Below are 20,322 nucleotides of genomic sequence, written 5' to 3' on the forward strand. Positions count from 1 at the left end.
TCACATCTACATCACATCTGCTGCTTCAGCTACAGTGGTGATCCAGCTGTTCTGTTAGCAGCTTCATCTGAGAGCAGCTCATCATCATCATCATCATCATCATCATCATCATCATCATCATCATCATCATCATCATCATCATCATCATCATCATCATCATCATCATCAGACTGACCCCTGAGTGACCTCTGACCCTTCACCTTCTACCAGCTGCAGTAACATGGAGTCACAATCAGTCGCTGCTTCAAACTGAACTTCACACATTTGAACTGAACACAGACAAAAGTCCAACAGGTCCAGTCAGTGAACTCACCTCAGAGTCTCCAGTCGACAGTTTGGACTCTCCAGTCCAGCACACAGATACTTCACTGATGAATCACTCAGTTTGTTTTTACTCAGGTCCAGTTCTGTCAGGTGGGAGGGGTTGGACTTCAGAGCTGAGGCCACAACTTCACAGTGACTCTCTGAGAGTTTACAACCAACAAGTCTGTGAAGAGAGAAAATATCAAATGTGTCAGAATCAAACCAGATGAAAGCTGCAGTAAAAACACAGTTGATGCATCTGATGATGTGATGAACATCTGAGCTTCAGTTCATCTTCTCTGACTTAGTTTGACAGGAGACAATGATCCTCATCACTACAGCTGATCAATGAGGAGCATTGATGCTGATCTACCAGTGCACTGATATTCTGCTGCTTCACCTCTTCATTGTTATTGATGAATTATACAACAAGTAGTTCCGACCAAGCAATCTGATTGGTCAATAAGACATTTAGAACGTGCTCAAATCAGCATTACAGCACGGCTGACTCATCACTGAAAATATTACTTCGCCATGTCATGTTGTTTACACATCTCCATGGCAACATGGATTTTTCCCCTTTTATTTAAAAAAACGTCATTTATTACTCGTGAAAATAAATCACAAACTACATTGACCTCCTGTAGGTTGTTCCTGACAGCTGCCAACGTCACATGTATAGAACAATTATGTTATTTTATTTTTTGTTAATATATTGTAAACTTCTCCGTTACAGCCGAGAGGATTGTCTCCCTCCCATGTGTGTAACGTTACAAAGTCGGCGAGACACGAGTTGTGATCGCGGTGAATATGTTTTTTTAAAATATAGCCTGGAGCTGAATATTTCATTGGGTAAAAGGTCATACTAGGTCATACTAAGGTTCGGACTATTTGCTGTAGAGGTGAACTAGGTTCCATTACACATAGGAGTCTACTGACGTGACTGATTGTGTTTCAGTTATTAGTCAGATCCCATTTATTTCCATGGAAACGGGAAGCACACTCGCAAAAAACTTTAAATTTTGAGAGCAAAACGTCCATCAACATGAATATTTATTTAATTATACGCTTTATTTTGTTGGTAATTGTTGTATAATCGCAATATTACCCTCGAGGGTGTGCTTTAACGTCATTTGAGCACTTCAGTGATGCTTGCAGACCTCGGCGCAAGCGCCTCGGTCCTGACCGCATCACCGTCGTGCTCAAATGACGTTAAAGCACACCCTCGAGGGTAATATTGCTTAATTAAACAACAAGTATATGTCAACAAAAAATTTAGAACGGGCTCAAATCAGCATGACAGCACGCCTGACTCATCACTAAAAATATTACTCCGCCATGTCATGTTGTTGTATCCATCTCCATGGTAACCATCCATGGATTCTTATTTTTATTTAAAAGTGTAAATGTTCCCTTTTACTGTCACAGAAAGAGGAGGAACATGGACAGACAGCCATCAGAAAAGTTGTGTGTGAAACTCTGTCAAAAAAAAGAAAAAAAAGAAACCCATGTACGGACTGTGATGAGAAGCAGTCGCCTACTGGGAAACATTGATGTGTTTATGTAATGGATGTGCACTCACTCCACTCATAAAGGACGTGCTAACCAACTTGCCAAGCGGTTGTCAACCTCCTGGCGAAGAGGTTAGCATCGTCGCCTCCGGTGCGGGAGGTCGTGGGATCGAACCCCACCTAGGGCAGGCCATGAGAAACAAAACGCAGAGGGCCAGATATGACATCGGCTACATTTACACCGGGAGAGGTGACTTCGTTCTCGTTGAGATTTGCTCTCATTACGTGACGGTACCGCTGTGACGTTCTCCGGTACCAATAGAGGTTGTGATTTCACTTAAGCAGTATCACACGAGAGGGAGTGCTGTTGTACTGTATATCAGCAAGGGTGTGTTTCGCAGATAATCACACCTCCAGTGTGACATTGCTTAACAACAGTGCTACGAGCGCATTTTATTAACAGTAAACAGTAATAAGCTACAATAGATTATGATTTGTTTGTTTATTTAATCATTTATTTGGCTCCGCCAACACAAATAGTTCCGTAACTGGAAGGGAGACAAGGCTGTTGCCAGGCAACACATAAACATTTCCTACTAGCTGGCTACCATAAATATATACACGTAGATGCCGCCTCTGACGCTGCTGCCCATTGGAACAGATTGTCACCGCCGCCGCCATCTTGAGAAGGAGGTGTCTAACTTTTACTTACTGTAGTCTACAGAGGCAGAGGTCTACTGAATTTTCAACCGATTTTCAAGCCGTTTGTTTATTATAAATACTACAATTCAGGTACATAACTCACGTTAGCAGTTAGGGTTAATGTAAGTGCCATGAAACTGATTTAGTATGGCCTAGCACAATTATATAGGTAGCCTACAGTGGTTTACACTCACTTGCTGGCCTCATCATCACCATGGCAACCACAAACTCACAACTACCAAAGCCAGGGGAAACAGCTGATAAGCCTATAGTCTACACATACAGGCAACAAAATAACAAACTATTAATATATTAACTACCGTATGCACTAAATGTAACACATCCCACCCTATGATACGTTACGTTAGTTTCATTTATGTCAGATAACTCACCTACATCAAATTCAACAAGTTCATAACAGTTATATAATATAAAATAACTTATTACTTGAGAAAAGTTATTCCATGTCTCTGTTTTGGCGTTTCTTTCATGGGAACATCCGTACGCGGCACAAAAGGCTGGCATTTTGCCAGATTCACAGCTGTCAAACCTGGTCTGACGGTCTGACTATTGACTGCTTGTCAGGAGGAACTACTCCTCAAGATGGCGGCCGTGAGACATTCCTGACAAGCCCGAATGTGGCATATATATCTATGGCTGGCTACAAGCTACAAGCTTTTCCGAGCAGGTTCCAGTGCTGGTTCTGGTTTGGAGCCAGTGCCTGCATCACCGGAGCAACAGGACCAGCGTGAAGATATACAGAGACGTTATCGATACCGTACTACATTTGTTTATCTGCTATGTAATCAATATGAACACAGTTGAAGCTAAGTAGCTGAGCTACATGGCCAACCGGGTTTAGGCTGAGAATTATTGCCAGTTAGATGGACAATGTCAGGTCCGGGTTTTAATTTCCAGGTCCGTTTATAACTGTAGCAGCAGCAGAGAGATGGGGCAGCTCCTGTATGGGGAGCGTGGCTCTGACTTAGCTCCTGTCCAGCTGAACAGCAGAGTGATAATGTCTGTAAAAAGTCCCAGTTATACTGTATATCAGCACTCATGGAATGTCTCTTGTCCAATCAAATTACTCGGTTGGGACCGGTCGGAACTAACTGTTATATAATTTTAAATAATGGACAACTGGCGGTATTGCTCCTCTGGTGCCGGTGACAGACACATGTGTGTGTTTCTGTGTGTGAAAAGGGAGGGAGGGAGGGGGGGGTAGTGGGCGACCTGAGATTCAGTAAAATGATCATCGTACAGTCTGCACACGTCAAACTTGACGTCGTACCAAAGATTATTAGATCCATGTCACACAGTGTGTCATGTAATAGTCTTTTAAGACTGCTAAAATCACACAGTGTATAGATCAGTGGTCCCCAAACTACGGCCCGCGGACCGGCCCGCGGCCTCTGTCATCAAAAAAATCAATAATATGCGGCCCGCCAGCACGTAGCCTACTTTGTTTTTCCCAGCGATATATTGCCATATGCATGCCAGTTTGTTTTCCTCGTCTCTGAATGACAAGAGGCTTCACTCTGACTCGACCTCAGCACCTGGGCGCGTTTGTTCCATAGCGGAATGAAATGAAGGGAGTGAAGCCTCTTGTCAGTCATCCAGGATCTTTGTCTCTGGGGGGGGAGGCGGGGCCGCTACCGCACACACGGTGCAGCATGTGAGTCTGTGAGGAGCGACGCAAGGTAACGTCAGATCTAGCGACTTTTCCGGTGCTGTTACTGTTACCAACGCTTCTGGTTTGGAGACTCAGACGTGAAAACAAGTCATCACTGCTGTTTCCACCGAGCAGCGGTGCTGCCGTGACCCCCCGCCCCCGTCCCTACAGCGCCCACCGGCGGTGTCACGGAGCTGTCCCCGCTATGAGACCCGCTCCCCGCCGCTGACACCCCCACCACACCCCCACCACACCCGTCTTTAGAGCGACATACACAGCCTCAGTCACTACCATAGGTCACTACTCACCTCATCTACTGTGATGACACGGTCAATATCTATTCAAGTGCAGTTTTGTTGAGACTTGATAAGCTATTTTATTTATTGTTTTGGTTGGTTTTATATTTGAGTGCATCTTTTCTTAACAGAGACAGGGTCTATTCTTGTTTTTGGTTAGATTTTTATCCAAGTGCAATTTTTGATTTTTGAAAATATAATATAATATAAAATATAATAATGTTTCAAATTAACCTAGATATGTTTTAGCTTCCTTTTTTTCCAGACATTTATGTCATTTTATGTGGTCTTCAAATATGAAAAGCAGAGTGATTTTGGTAAAAACTTGTTTAGATTTATTTATCTATGTGAAGAAATGAAAAGAATTCCATTTGCAATGAAAAAAAAGTATTAAATAGTGAATTTGCATTTAATGTTAATGGTTCAAAGTATGTCAGGCTGAATGGTCGGCCGACTCGGCCCCCACACATTTTTACTTCACCAAATCTGGCCCTCTTTGCAAAAAGTTTGGGGACCCCTGGTATAGATAGATATCACGTGACGTCACACAGCGTTCGCAGCCGGTCACAGCGCCATCTTGGGTACCGACTTCCAAAGGCAGTCTATGGGCTGTGACGGCTGTGACATCAAATCTCACAAAAGTAGTGGATAAACCTTTTTTAATTACATGGCTCTATTGAATGTCGTATTCCGATAATTTATTGATATTTCTGATATTTATTTACATCTTGATTTTGCATTTAACAGTCTGTTATTCCTGTTTAACAGATCGTTGCTAAGTAAAATACACTAGGTAGGGACGCCGCTCTGATCAGCGCAGCACAGAAAAGAGAAACTATGCAGGAAATTTACTTTCAGCTTGGGAGACATGTAAGTTACGCCAAGGGAGGCTGCCTCACTCTACTGAGTGTGAGCGGCACGTACGTTCACGTTGCTTTCGTGAATTGTAAACACACAGACGCCCCCTCGGTTTTAGCGTCCAGCAGTTTAGCGGCTAATTCAACAGCAGTAATGGATAACTCTACCGGAGAGGCTCAACATGAGCTTCATTTGAGGAATAAACGGCAGCTTTTACCTGACGGGAGACCGACGCCTGAGCTACGGTAGCTAACAGTTAGCAGCTAACAGCTAGCAGGTTTTACCTACTTTTCCTCTCTCCCTCCCTCCCCCCTTTCTTATCGCACACACACGGCCCAGGTTGTCTGTCATATCTATAGATACTTATCAGTAGGTGACGTCACGATGCGTTCCACCTGGCCGCCGCCATGCTGGGTACCGAACACCGAGTTAACCTCTATTCAGCTCAGTGCAGCCACATCCTCTCTGACCAGAAATGACTGCTGCCTGATGTAGTTTGGATATGGATATTTCTCATTTTGATGGCCTTGCCTTGAAAGCACACACCTTTCTGCTGAGACGATCTTTGACAGCGCGGCCGCTCTCTCTCCCGTTAAAAGTTAATCTAGCTCACCCAGCGGACCTCCTCGTCTCTCTCTCTCTCTCTCGCTCGCTCGCTCTGTCTCTCCTCCAAATACACGAAAAGCCAAATCAAATCAGAAATGCGTAGCCCACTTCTTTTTAACTCACAGACATTTATTTTCATAAAGTAATAAAATATCTGGACATTTTGCCATCGTTAACATTGAGACAAAAGGCTGCAGGAATGGAAGAAGAATTCGGCAAATCATCTTATTACGCAAAAAGTCACAACAAACAGGTTTTGCACAATGGTTTGCACAGATAAGTCTTAAAATATGTGCAACACCTTCTCATCACAATCCACCATCTACACAGTTACGTTATCAGCTGTTATTAAAACCCAACTCATCAGGACACGATGACCACCACTCACATTAAACAAACCATTAACAATTAATCCACACTCAAACCGAGGCAACAATTTAACTGTACTCAACAAGCTGTTATTACAAGGTTTACAACAGATATGACAGACAACCTGGGCCGTGTGTGTGCGATAAGAAAGAGGGGAGGGAGGGAGAGAGGAAAAGTAGGTAAAACCTGCTAGCTGTTAGCTGCTAACTGTTAGCTACCGTAGCTCAGGCGTCGGTCTCCCGTCAGGTAAAAGCTGCCGTTTATTCCTGTGAATAATGAATGAAGCTCATGTTGAGTGATAATGTCTGTAAAAAGTCCCAGTTATACTGTATATCAGCACTCATGGAATGTCTCTTGTCCAATCAAATTACTCGGTTGGGACCGGTCGGAACTAACTGTTATATAATTTTAAATAATGGACAACTGGCGGTATTGCTCCTCTGGTGCCGGTGACAGACACACACTGAGGCTCATGAACATCAACACTGGGCTCCACAGGAAGGAAGCTTCAGCTCATGGTCACATGACATTAAAGGAGTTTACTTCCTGTCCACAGTGTCTGTGAAGCAGCCTCTGGTCACATGACTCCACTGTCAGTGAGGGGTCAGAGGTCAGCTTCACACAGTGGACAGTTTCTCCTGAGCCACTGTGACTGTGTCCACAGCCTCTGGACCTGAAGCTTCTTCAGCTCTGAACAGATGATGAGACACTGAACGCTGTCAACAAGGAGCTTTGTCCTCAACTCACTGCTTTTATTCTTTATTCAGATTGTGTAACTGCAGTTTGTCATCAAAAAAATCAATAATATGCGGCCCGCCAGCACGTAGCCTACTTTGTTTTTCCCAGCGATATATTGCCATATGCATGCCAGTTTGTTTTCCTCGTCTCTGAATGACAAGAGGCTTCACTCTGTGACTCGACCTCAGCACCTGGGCGCGTTTGTTCCATAGCAGAATGAAATGAAGGGAGTGAAGCCTCTTGTCAGTCATCCAGGATCTTTGTCTCTGGGGGGGGAGGCGGGGCCGCTACCGCACACACGGTGCAGCATGTGAGTCTGTGAGGAGCGACGCAAGGTAACGTCAGATCTAGCGACTTTTCCGGTGCTGTTACTGTTACCAACGCTTCTGGTTTGGAGACTCAGACGTGAAAACAAGTCATCACTGCTGTTTCCACCGAGCAGCGGTGCTGCCGTGACCCCCCGCCCCCGTCCCTACAGCCCCCACCGGCGGTGTCACGGAGCTGTCCCCGCTATGAGACCCGCTCCCCGCCGCTGACACCCCCACCACACCCCCACCACACCCGTCTTTAGAGCGACATACACAGCCTCAGTCACTACCATAGGTCACTACTCACCTCATCTACTGTGATGACACGGTCAATATCTATTCAAGTGCAGTTTTGTTGAGACTTGATAAGCTATTTTATTTATTGTTTTGGTTGGTTTTATATTTGAGTGCATCTTTTCTTAACAGAGACAGGGTCTATTCTTGTTTTTGGTTAGATTTTTATCCAAGTGCAATTTTTGATTTTTGAAAATATAATATAATATAAAATATAATAATGTTTCAAATTAACCTAGATATGTTTTAGCTTCCTTTTTTTCCAGACATTTATGTCATTTTATGTGGTCTTCAAATATGAAAAGCAGAGTGATTTTGGTAAAAACTTGTTTAGATTTATTTATCTATGTGAAGAAATGAAAAGAATTCCATTTGCAATGAAAAAAAAGTATTAAATAGTGAATTTGCATTTAATGTTAATGGTTCAAAGTATGTCAGGCTTAATGGTCGGCCGACTCGGCCCCCACACATTTTTACTTCACCAAATCTGGCCCTCTTTGCAAAAAGTTTGGGGACCCCTGGTATAGATAGATATCACGTGACGTCACACAGCGTTCGCAGCCGGTCACAGCGCCATCTTGGGTACCGACTTCCAAAGGCAGTCTATGGGCTGTGACGGCTGTGACATCAAATCTCACAAAAGTAGTGGATAAACCTTTTTTAATGGCTCTATTGAATGTCGTATTCCGATAATTTATTGATATTTCTGATATTTATTTACATCTTGATTTTGCATTTAACAGTCTGTTATTCCTGTTTAACAGATCGTTGCTAAGTAAAATACACTAGGTAGGGACGCCGCTCTGATCAGCGCAGCACAGAAAAGAGAAACTATGCAGGAAATTTACTTTCAGCTTGGGAGACATGTAAGTTACGCCAAGGGAGGCTGCCTCACTCTACTGAGTGTGAGCGGCACGTACGTTCACGTTGCTTTCGTGAATTGTAAACACACAGACGCCCCCTCGGTTTTAGCGTCCAGCAGTTTAGCGGCTAATTCAACAGCAGTAATGGATAACTCTACCGGAGAGGCTCAACATGAGCTTCATTTGAGGAATAAACGGCAGCTTTTACCTGACGGGAGACCGACGCCTGAGCTACGGTAGCTAACAGTTAGCAGCTAACAGCTAGCAGGTTTTACCTACTTTTCCTCTCTCCCTCCCTCCCCCCTTTCTTATCGCACACACACGGCCCAGGTTGTCTGTCATATCTATAGATACTTATCAGTAGGTGACGTCACGATGCGTTCCACCTGGCCGCCGCCATGCTGGGTACCGAACACCGAGTTAACCTCTATTCAGCTCAGTGCAGCCACATCCTCTCTGACCAGAAATGACTGCTGCCTGATGTAGTTTGGATATGGATATTTCTCATTTTGATGGCCTTGCCTTGAAAGCACACACCTTTCTGCTGAGACGATCTTTGACAGCGCGGTGCGCCGCTCTCTCTCCCGTTAAAAGTTAATCTAGCTCACCCAGCGGACCTCCTCGTCTCTCTCTCTCTCTCTCGCTCGCTCGCTCTGTCTCTCCTCCAAATACACGAAAAGCCAAATCAAATCAGAAATGCGTAGCCCACTTCTTTTTAACTCACAGACATTTATTTTCATAAAGTAATAAAATATCTGGACATTTTGCCATCGTTAACATTGAGACAAAAGGCTGCAGGAATGGAAGAAGAATTCGGCAAATCATCTTATTACGCAAAAAGTCACAACAAACAGGTTTTGCACAATGGTTTGCACAGATAAGTCTTAAAATATGTGCAACACCTTCTCATCACAATCCACCATCTACACAGTTACGTTATCAGCTGTTATTAAAACCCAACTCATCAGGACACGATGACCACCACTCACATTAAACAAACCATTAACAATTAATCCACACTCAAACCGAGGCAACAATTTAACTGTACTCAACAAGCTGTTATTACAAGGTTTACAACAGATATGACAGACAACCTGGGCCGTGTGTGTGCGATAAGAAAGAGGGGAGGGAGGGAGAGAGGAAAAGTAGGTAAAACCTGCTAGCTGTTAGCTGCTAACTGTTAGCTACCGTAGCTCAGGTGTCGGTCTCCCGTCAGGTAAAAGCTGCCGTTTATTCCTGTGAATAATGAATGAAGCTCATGTTGAGGCTCATGTTGAGCCTCTCCGGTACAGTTATCCATCACTGCTGTTGAATTAGCCGCTAAACTGCTGGACGCTAAAACCGAGGGGGCGTCTGTGTGTTTACAATTCACGAAAGCAACGTGAACGTACGTGCCGCTCACACTCAGTAGAGTGAGGCAGCCTCCCTTGGCGTAACTTGCATGTCTCCCAAGCTGTTTAATGACGGTAAAAAATGAAACAGAAAGTAAATATCCTGCATAGTTTCTCTTTTCTGTGCTGCGCTGATCAGAGCGGCGTCCCTACCTAGTGTATTTTACTTAGCAACGATCTGTTAAACAGGAATAACAGACTGTTAAATGCAAAATCAAGATGTAAATAAATATCAGAAATATCAATAAATTATCGGAATACGACATTCAATAGAGCCATGTAATAAAAAAAGGTTTATCCACTATTTTTGTGAGATTTGATGTCACAGCCATGGATGTATTAGGTCACAGCCCATAGACTGCCTTTGGAAGTCGGTACCCAAGATGGCGCTGTGACCGGCTGCGAACGCTGTGTGACGTCACGTGATATCTATCTATAGAGGTCATAAATCAACCTCCTGTATTGTTTCTGTCAGCTGCCAAACTCAAATTTTAGAACAATTAAAATAATTAAGTAACCATGTTTTAGTTAACATGCTGTAAGCTGTCCTGTTTTAGCCGAGAGGGTACAAAGTCAGAGAGACACTAGTTGTGACCGCGGTGAAAATGTTAAAATTATGGCCTGGAGCTGAATATTTCGTTAGGTAAAACGGAAGATAGTTGTAACACCTGGTAAAAGGAAGAACCAGTTATTAATGTAAAGTAAATAAAATGAATAGTTTAGTGCTAATTTAGTTATTATTTTAATTGTCTAATTTATTTCTAATTCTGTATTTTGAATCCTATTTTATTGCGTATCTTACTGACAAGTGGTTTCCTTAACTTATCCCTCTCTCAGTCAAAACAATAAACAAAAATAAATAAAAATAGTTACAACAGTAACAGTAGGCTAATGAATAGCACAAAAAATAATAATAATATCACAAATAAAATAAAAAAAATCAACTTCTCTGACAGTCCAGGTTCAGTGGGGTTTGGCTCGCCACTTCAGTTCAGAATGTATTGTCTGACCATCTGAACTGAAGAATCAGGAAGTGGAAGTTGTCGATAAAGAAGGGGGTGAAGAGGAGGATGAGGGTAACGATGAGGGGGTTGACGATGAGGGGGGATGATGATGAGGAGGAGGAGGATGATGATGATGGGGATGATGATGAGGGGGGATGATGATCAGGCTCACGCACACACACAAGCTCCTGGCCAAGTACTTCTTTGAATTTTAGCAGCAGGATGGATACTGCTCCAGGATTGGTGTCTTTTTTTTTTCTTTCTCTCTATCGATTATTATTTCCTTGATCTTGTCTCTGTCTCTGTGTCGCTAGTTGTCCCTCAAGTGCAGCTAGAGTGAGAATTCCGGGCTCACACAGGCTTTTTATACAGGGACAGTTGTTATGGTTACTGTGCCTAAATTAATTATTATTTATTAATTATTTAATTATTTATTAATTTAAATAATGTAGCTTAAATATCAATCCAGTAGTAGCCTAAATAAAATTATTATTTATTTAATATGTCTAGTAATTTTTATCGGTCTAGTAACCGGGGGTTACATATTACCTCTATGTTTTTCTGTCTCTCTTTTTTTTCTGCGATTTTTGGGTCCGAATTGTTTGGCTTTCCCCATCAGCTGTGTCGGCGACGCGATATTGATTTACTTCAGGAAAGTCCAAGACCACAATAAAACATTAACGTCAGCTCAGAGTTCATTCATCTGGGACGAGAAAATCTTTTTTGTTGCTAGGTCGTTACTAAGGGTCGGATTATTTGCTGTAAAGTTAAACTAGGTTCCATTACACATAGGAGTCTACTAACATGATTGATTGTGTTTCAGGTATTAGTCGGACCTCATGTATTTCCATGGAAACGGGAAGCAGACTCGCAAAAACCTTTCAAATTTGAGAGCAAATTGTCCATCAACATGATTATATTTACTTAAACAAAACTGTTGAACTATAATAAGAGGTTCTGCTCTTCTGTTGTGGGATCAATAAACATATCAATACCAATGAAGAAGAAACACTTGTATTTGATTTATTACTACTACTGATCAATAATTATATTGATCATGTCTAGACTTACCGAGCCTTCCTGCAGTTCCTCACAGCTGGGATCAGTCTCACTCGTCCCTCCTCTGATGTGTTGTACTTCTTCAGGTCCAACTCGTCCAGAACCTGCTCTGACATCTGCAGCATGTAGGCCAGAGCTGAACACTGGATATCAGAGAGTTTCTCTGATCTGTTCTCTGACTTGAGGAACTGTTGGATCTGCTGATGAACTGACTGGTCCTTCATCTCCGTCAGACAGTGGAAGATGTTGATGCTTCTGTCAGGAGACATCTTTGTCTTCTTTTCCTTCAGGTTGTTGATGGTTCTCTGGATGGTTTCTGGACTGTTGTCTGTCTGACCCAGCAGACCTCCTAACAGCCTCTGGTTGGACTCCAGAGAGAGGCCATGAAGGAAGCGAACAAACAGGTCCAGGTGACCATTTCTACTGCGGAGGGATTTCTCTAACACTATCTTTAGGAAGCCATCCAGGGGCGGAGGACTATTATTGATCGATGGATGACTGTTTGCATTGAATCCATCAGAGGAAGGCATTGTGCTCTTCTCTCTCTCTTCATAGTCTTTTCCCAGGAACATCTTGAGGACCTGTGTGTTCCTGTTGGTGAAACAGTGGAACATGTAGACTGCAGCCAGAAACTCCTGAACACTCAGATGAACAAAGCAGTAGACTGTTTTCTGGAAGAGCACACTCTCTCTTTTGAAGATCTCAGTACAGAGTCCTGAGTTCACCAAGGCCTCTGTGACATCCAGACCACACTGCTCCAGGTCTTTTTGGTAGAACATGATGTTTCCTTTCTTCAGCTGTTCAAACGCCAGCCTCCCCAGCTTCAGAAGAACTTCCCTGTCGGCCTCCGTCAGCTCCTGTGGACTTGTCTCATGTCCTTCACCGTACTTGTTCTTCTTCCTCTTTGTCTGGACCAGCAGGAAGTGTGAGAACAGGTCAGTCGTGGTCTTGGGCAGCTCTCCTCTCTGGTCTGTGGTCAACATGTGCTCCAGAACTGTAGCACTGATCCAGCAGAAGACTGGGACTTGACACATGATGTGGAGGGTCCTGGACGTCTTGATGTGTGAGATGATTCTTCTGGACAGATCTTCATCACTGGACCTCCTCCTGAAGTACTCCTCCATCTGGGCGTCAGTGAAGCCTCGGACCTCTGTTACCCTGTCAACACATGTAGGAGGGATCTGATTGGCTGCTGCAGGTCTGGAGGTGATCCAGACCAGAGCCGAGGGAAGCAGATTCCCCTGGATGAGGTTTGTCAGCAGCACGTTGACTGATGACGTCTGTGTGACATCAGACACAACCTTCTTCTTCTTGAAGTCCAGTGGCAGTCGGCTTTCATCCAGGCCGTCAAAGATGAAGAGAAGTTTACAGACAGCCAGCTGCTCTGCTGTCACCTTCTGTAATGTTGGATGGAAAACATGGAGCAGCCTGAGAAGACTCAACCGCTGATCTCTGATCAGGTTCAGCTCCCTGAACGAAAGCAGAACCAGCAGACTGACATCTTGGTTCTCCAAGCCCTCGGCCCAGTCCAGAGTGAACTTCTGCACCGAGAAGGTTTTTCCAACGCCAGCGACGCCATTGGTCAGAACCACTCTGATGGGTCTCTGTTGGACAGGTGAGACAGTAGAGACGTCCTCTCTCTGTTGGACAGGTGAGACCGTAGAGACGTCCTCTCTCTGTTGGACAGGTGAGACCGTAGAGACGTCTCTCTGTTGGACAGGTGAGGCCGTAGAGACGTCCTCTCTCTGTTGGACAGGTGAGACCGTAGAGACGTCCTCTCTCTGTTGGACAGGTGAGACCGTAGAGACGTCCTCTCTCTGTTGGACAGGTGAGACCGTAGAGACGTCCTCTCTCTGTTGGACAGGTAAGTCTTTAAAGATGTCGTTGCACTTGATTGGAGTGTCATGGAGGGTCTTCTTCTTGGACGTTGTCTCCAGCTGTCTCACCTCATGTTGGGTATTAACCTCTTCACTCTGTCCCTCTGTGATGTAGAGTTCAGTGTAGATCCTGTTGAGGAGGGTTCTACTTCCTGTTCCACTTCCTGTTCCACTTCCTGTTCCACTTCCTGTTGCCTCAGTTCCTTCAGTCACTCGTTCACATCTGCTCCTCAGACTGATCTTATGTTGATCTAAAACCTCCTGCAGACCACGATCTGCTGAGAGAGAAGAGACAGAGTCAGACTGAAGACAGAGAGTCTGACAATCTGATAAGATTATTTTCATCAGCTCCAGAAAAACTACAGACAACAAAGAGAAGGTTTGAATCATCATCTTAAATGTCAGTGCTGTGTGATGGAACAAAGACTCTGGAGAAAACAACAGGTCCTGGTTTCACAAATGACCACATCAGCAGACAGATGTTCAGTCTCACTTTGTCCACAGCTGCTCTGATTGGCTGTCTGCAGCTCACCTCTGGTTCTGGGTCTTTTTCCACACTGGGAACAGGAGGGGGGTCCTGAAGAACCAGACTGGTCCCAGTCTGAGGTGAAGCACTGTCTGCAGAACCAGTGTCCACAGCTGGTGGAGACTGGATCCTTCAGGACGTCCTGACAGAGACCACAGCAGGACAGCTGCTGGTCCACAGAGACACCACTCCTCTTCCTCCTGTCAAGACATTTCTGGATCAACAACATGTCACAGCTCCACATCTGAGCTCTGATTGGTTAACCTCCTCAAGGGGGCGGGGCTTCAGTAAGCAGAGGAGCAGAGAGAGAGAAAGTAGAGGAAGACGAGTGTAGAGAGACGAGCTGAATGAAGACCTGGTCCTGAACTGGTCTGGTTTCTGTTTTTCTGTTGACCTCAAATCTGGACTCTAAAACAAACTCCCTGTTAGTTTGGGTCTCTTCAGTTCTGTGACGTCTCGTCTGGTTTTTACTCCAAATGTGTGAAATGATTGAGAAGCTGTTGGTGGTGTTTTCCTCTTTCAGACACTGATGATGTGTTTGATGTTGGTTCTGGACTGAGTCCTATCAGCTCTTTAACTAACACATGAGTCTAATGACTGAATCATCTTCAGCTCAGTTTACAGTAGAAACCGTCTCTTACCGTGACTCTGAAGGTCCAGGTCCAGGTCCAGGTCCAGGTCCAGGTCTGAAGTTTAGAGGAAAATCTTTGGACCGGTCACTCCTCATGGACAGACAGATGGATCCTGGAGACTCTGCTCTCAGTCTGTGGTTCTGATCTCTGCAAACACAAACATGATTTTATTCACATCACATTGATCACTGATCAGTTCTCTCTCTGAACACAGATGCATTGTGGGAAGTCTCCAGTGACGTCAGCGTCCAGCACCACACACAGGATGGAAGCAACACAGCAGCATCATAGACAACAGTGTAGAGTCAGTCAGTCATTAACTGTGTCCAGTGTCCAGCTGCTGAACATCTGTCTCACATCAGCTTTACACTGGATCACACACTGACACTGACACACACACACAACACAGGCAGGCTTGGGGAGTAATGGATTACATGTAATGGCGTAAGAGAAAAAAGAAGGAAACTGTAATCTGTTACAGTACAGAACAAATATGTCATCAGATTGCTGGAATATTTGTTAAAATGGGGATTACTTCTTGTCAGGATTACATTTTAAAATGTTGCAGTTGTCCTCCTCCAATATTATTTTCTATTTCCTTCATGACGTCCTGTCAGCTTCAGGACTCTGACTGACCGGTGACTCATGGTCGTTTGTCACGGGAGTTTGTCCATCGTGTTTTATTTTGAAATTTACCGGCTGCTCAGTGAGTTTGACTTCCTGTTTTGAGTGATCTAATCTACGTCCTAGATCCTGGAGACTCTGCTCTCAGTCTGTGGTTCTGACCTCTGCAAACACAAACATGTTTTTATTCACAGACACACACACATATTTCCTCTTCTGTGACGTCACACACACTTCAGGTTTCTATCTGGTCTCTTACTGTGAGTCTGGAGGTTCATGTTTGGACCGGTCACTCTCCAGAGACTTTGATCTGTCCTCCTGTTCCTCCACATTAACACTCATCTTCAGGACTTCAGTCAGTCTGAGAGGGAAACCAGTAACACACACACACACACACACACACACACACAGAATCAAGACACACCCAAACTATAATCACTTCCTTGTCTGATCCAGTTGTCGACCTCCATCATTCATAGTACTTTGACCATAGATATAAACACGTAGAAGCCTCTGACGCTGCTGTCCATTGGAACGATGTGTCAATGCGGCCGCCATCTTGGGCAGGGGGAAGCCGTGTCTACTTACTGCATTAGTCAACAGAGGCAGAGGTCTATTAACCATTAAAATCACCATAACTCACTGAATATTCAACTAGTTTTCAAGACCTTTGGTTTATTATCAATGTCAGACATACATTTATGATACAACATAGAATGATATTTTATATTTATCTATTTACATACTCAGACACACACCCACATGCGTACATTCACTGAAATTTGTTCTTGACAAGCCTGGAGTGACATCTACGTGTATATATCTATGACTTTGACATTAAATCCATGTTCATCCAGTCACCGTGACCTTTGACCTTTGATGTTTGTTCTGAGTTTGAAGAAGTTGTGTGGAGGTGAATCTGAGACAATGTGCTGACGTATGTACGGACTACGTCTGACTCTTCTTCCCTCCACAGTCCACACAGACACACTGACTCTCATACTCTGACACAACAACAACAACAACAATAATGTAATAATAAATGTTGTGTCGACACTCACTCGTCTCAGACTTCAGTTTCTCTCCTTCTGCTCCGTTCACTCTAAAATGGCGTCTGAACATCTTTACTTTCACTTCCTTCCTCACTCTGCTCTGCAGTTACAGGAAATGACACAAGTTCGTGGTGACAGAGGGAGGGGAAGTCACTTCATCCAGAACTGGTCGAAGAGCTGCTGAGAGATTTAAAGACAAAATTGGCTGAGGGTCGTCGGTCACACTGTTCCTGATTCTGTTTCTGTCCATGTTGAAATTAAACGACTTCAAAGACTTGAAATACATTAAACTTTACCTAAAAGTGTGTCCATGAAGTGTTTAATCTATCTGCAACACAACAAAACCATCTCAGCCTCCTGCTGTTAGTTTAGTTCTGGTTCCAGTCTCTCCATCAGGTCTGGGATCCTGCTGCAGGGACCTGATCCCATTCAGACCCGTTAGAGCTTCAGTAAAAGTCCAGTACAGACACTGGGTGAAGTGGCTTTGTGCACAGTCAGATTGAAGCAGGATGGAAACAAACTAATGCTGCGTCGCCCCGGGATACTTCACTAAACTAGTTCACACAGAGTCTTTGGGTCAAAGGTCAGTGGGCGGATTTGAAGAAGAAATTTGAGAATGTGTTGTTTTAATATATAGCATGTAATCGTGATGTCTTTTGACCAAACTGTGAAGCCAAAGGACGATTTCTACTTTTGTGAAGAATAAAGATGATTGTTATAATTATTAAACCAGTGTTTTTGCTGTTGTTGGTAGAAGTAGTAGTATAAACTTTGTTTGTATACTTCTTATGAAGATAGACTCACAAAGTGCTTCAGGACAATTTCCTACACAACGAAACAAACACTGAAGATGAAATTTAACAACAAAGAATGAAAGGACGAAACATAGAAAGTAACAACAACAAAACATTAAAACCAATAAGAGAGATGAGCCTAAAGTGCAACGTCACAATAATGAAGCAAAATTCAAAAGAATTACAATGGCAAGAAGCGATCAGCTGCACACAGGCTGATCTGGGAACAGCAGCTCAGAGATATAATGATATGGAGGGACATGGAGAGTTTTATAGGAAACAAGTAAAATCCGAACATCAACCTTCAAACGAAAAGGAATCACTGGAATGACCTTGGTTTTTGATTCAGAGGTTCAAGAAAAACCACAGTCCTTAAATCACACCATTGGTCATAATAAGTGTGTGTGTGTGTGTGTCCGTGTACTTGTACTTATCGCGTTGTGGGGACCGTCAAGAGTTTTTAACCAACAGAGTGAGGACTTTTTTGCGAAGTGAGGACATTTTGGCTGGTCCTCACTTTTTCCAAGGGCTGTTTGATGGTTAAGACTTTAGGTTATAATTAGGTTTAAAGTCAGGCTGCAGTACAGACGGTCGACCACTAGATGGCAGCACAGGAGGCTGAGAATCAGTGTGACAGAAGTTCTTCATCCAGAGGAACCACAGAGACCTGATTCATTAGACCTGAAGAAACCGATGAAGAAAACACAGAATCACACACAAACTGAGTTCACAGAGAAATAATTAAATGAAATAAATAAACCTGCTGTATGTTCAAAGATGGATGTTAATGTGCACATTCACAAAGTCTTCATCATTGTAATGCAAATGAAATAGAAAAAAAGAGCTAAACATTTGTATTGAACTTTAGTTTATGATGTTGTTCTGTAAATTTTTTGGATTTTGTGCAAATATTTTCTACAATTTGCAGAAACTTCACAATTCACTGTCAGAGGAGCAGGCAAAACAGCTCCATTACACATTTAATGAGGTTCAAGTGTTTTCAATGTACAGTACAAAGCACACACACACACACATCTTACAAGTGTTTTTCTGTGGGGAACAGAAGCTGATTGTGCTGAGTTCATCTCTGACTCTGGGATTAGAAAGAATAAATTATCATGTGTAACAAGTGGGCGTGTCACTGGTGGCCAATCACATTATCAGCATTATTTTAATCTCTCTCTCTGATTGGTTCAGGATGGCTACATGCTACAGTGGACCTGTGGTGATGTGTTCAGGTGTAATCAGAGACAGGAGGATTCACACAGAGATGGTGTTAAACTCAGAGTCAGAGCTGCAGTGTGTGTCTTCGTCCTGCAGGGGGAGACAGAGCTCTGTAACTAATGTCATGGTGTGTTCACTGACCACAGAGACAGGTCTTTAAGTAGCTACACTCCAAACATGGTCTATAACCACACACAGTGACTGATGAATTGATTTTCTTTCATACTGTATCAGACAAAAGTTTCAGAAACCACAACACAAAGCTGTGAGAGTGGAACATAAACACAACAAGTGTAAAATCACAACCTGCAAAACTTAAAGGTACAGTATGTAAGAAATCTAAAGCAACTGGCCGTAAAATCCTCCTAATATGTCACAGAGACTCAGGAATAATGTTCATATAACATGATGAACTCACCAACAACAATAGTACAGCCAGAGTAAATCTTTTTTTGCAGACTGCAAATCATGTTTATGTTTTGAATTTACGTGTTTACATGTTGCGCCACCTAGCCCTCTCTCCCAGTCACGCAGCGTTAGTGGTATTTCAGCCTCCGGTCTGGTCCACTGAGCTGCCACTACGACTGGGAGAAAAAACCAGATCGCTGTGTTTTGAATTTGACTGCAGTAACCGGTTTTGGCCACATTCTTACATATGTTAGCCTACCCTTGGTTCGAAAGATGAGCCAGAACTCCAGTATAAAGTTTTAAAACAACACTTGTTTCTTTATTATACAAAAGTTATATTCAAATCTATTTATTTATTGGCACATGTAAAAGGAGCAATAATGATTAAAACATCTCCTCTAATGATCAGGATACAGCCGGCCTGGCTCCCTCGGGCTTACTGCGAGTGAGAGAGGGGATAGACACAGTGATTTATAACATTACACACACGCACCTGGCAGTTACTATAACAGGGCACCTCTATAGAGCAACCAAACACTGCACACGCTCAAATGCAACTCCTGCCGGTATACACAGCAAACCCCTAAGCCCCTCGAGTTAAGGCAGACTGAGCACGCCTGGAGATGGAAGCCGACTGTTTAACATGGTCAATAGGTGGGAGAGTGGTAAAACAAACAAAACAAAACAAAACAAACAAACAAAATAAATGACGGCTCAGCTGAACAGCTCTGCTCTGTGTATCTTAACACGAGACCATCAAGGAGCACAATCCCGCTCCGCGGTAGCTGCTCAACTGAACACATCAACCAAACCACAAAGAAGAGGAAAAAGGAACAGCAGTCAGGCCATGCACAGCTGTTCCTCATGCACCTACAACACAAAGCAAATACTGCTCACAAACAAACATATAGCAAGCAAGCCATGCAACATACAAGCTATAAAACATCCATCATGCAATATTACAATACAGGCAACACATGGAATAAAATAAATGATGTTACCATACGACTGTCACAGGGTGCACACACACTGATCTGACCGACCCTTGTTGGCTCGCTTCCCTCCTGTAACTGTTTTAGTGACAACAAAAATGCAATATGGTCAGCATCAACATATTCACACACACCTACAGTATGCTGGGAAAACAGTGGACACTTTATTATTCCTAGCAATCAACATACCTCCTGTTCACCAGCCCATTCCTACCCAGG

At 43.5% G+C, this 20,322-nt stretch overlaps 2 protein-coding genes across 2 annotated transcripts in view; both read right to left on the minus strand.

The window, feature by feature from the left end:
- Window positions 1-20,322, minus strand: part of LOC146986472 (uncharacterized) — a 185,693-nt gene that overhangs the window by 120,164 nt on the left and 45,207 nt on the right. The window lies entirely within an intron of this gene.
- Window positions 11,226-15,162, minus strand: LOC146986475 (uncharacterized). Its single transcript, XM_085780365.1, has 4 exons — window positions 15,019-15,162; window positions 14,384-14,577; window positions 13,540-14,129; window positions 11,226-11,246 (listed from the first exon to the last, which is right to left on the minus strand). The coding sequence occupies exons 1-4, from the start codon at window positions 15,102-15,104 to the stop codon at window positions 11,226-11,228; spliced, it is 891 nt and encodes a 296-aa protein (XP_085636491.1). The 5' UTR covers window positions 15,105-15,162.

This window comes from Trachurus japonicus, chromosome 6 (genome assembly GCF_045865225.1).
Source record: "Trachurus japonicus isolate A0001 chromosome 6, Traja_1.0".
NCBI classification, from domain to species: domain Eukaryota; kingdom Metazoa; phylum Chordata; class Actinopteri; order Carangiformes; family Carangidae; genus Trachurus; species Trachurus japonicus.

Bases quoted from the DNA above. Each gene is read 5' to 3' on its own strand.
- LOC146986475 (XM_085780365.1), bottom strand. From the start codon at position 15,104: ATGAGGAGTGACCGGTCCAAAGATTTTCCTCTAAACTTCAGACCTGGA. The intron at 14,578-15,018 runs GTAAGAGACGGT...ATGTCTTGACAG, and splicing joins CCTGGACCTTCAGAGTCACG to GAGGAAGAGGAGTGGTGTCT. The intron at 11,247-13,539 runs GTTGGAAAAACC...TTCTCACTCTAG, and splicing joins TGACCAATGGCGTCGCTGGC to CTGCACTTGAGGGACAACTA.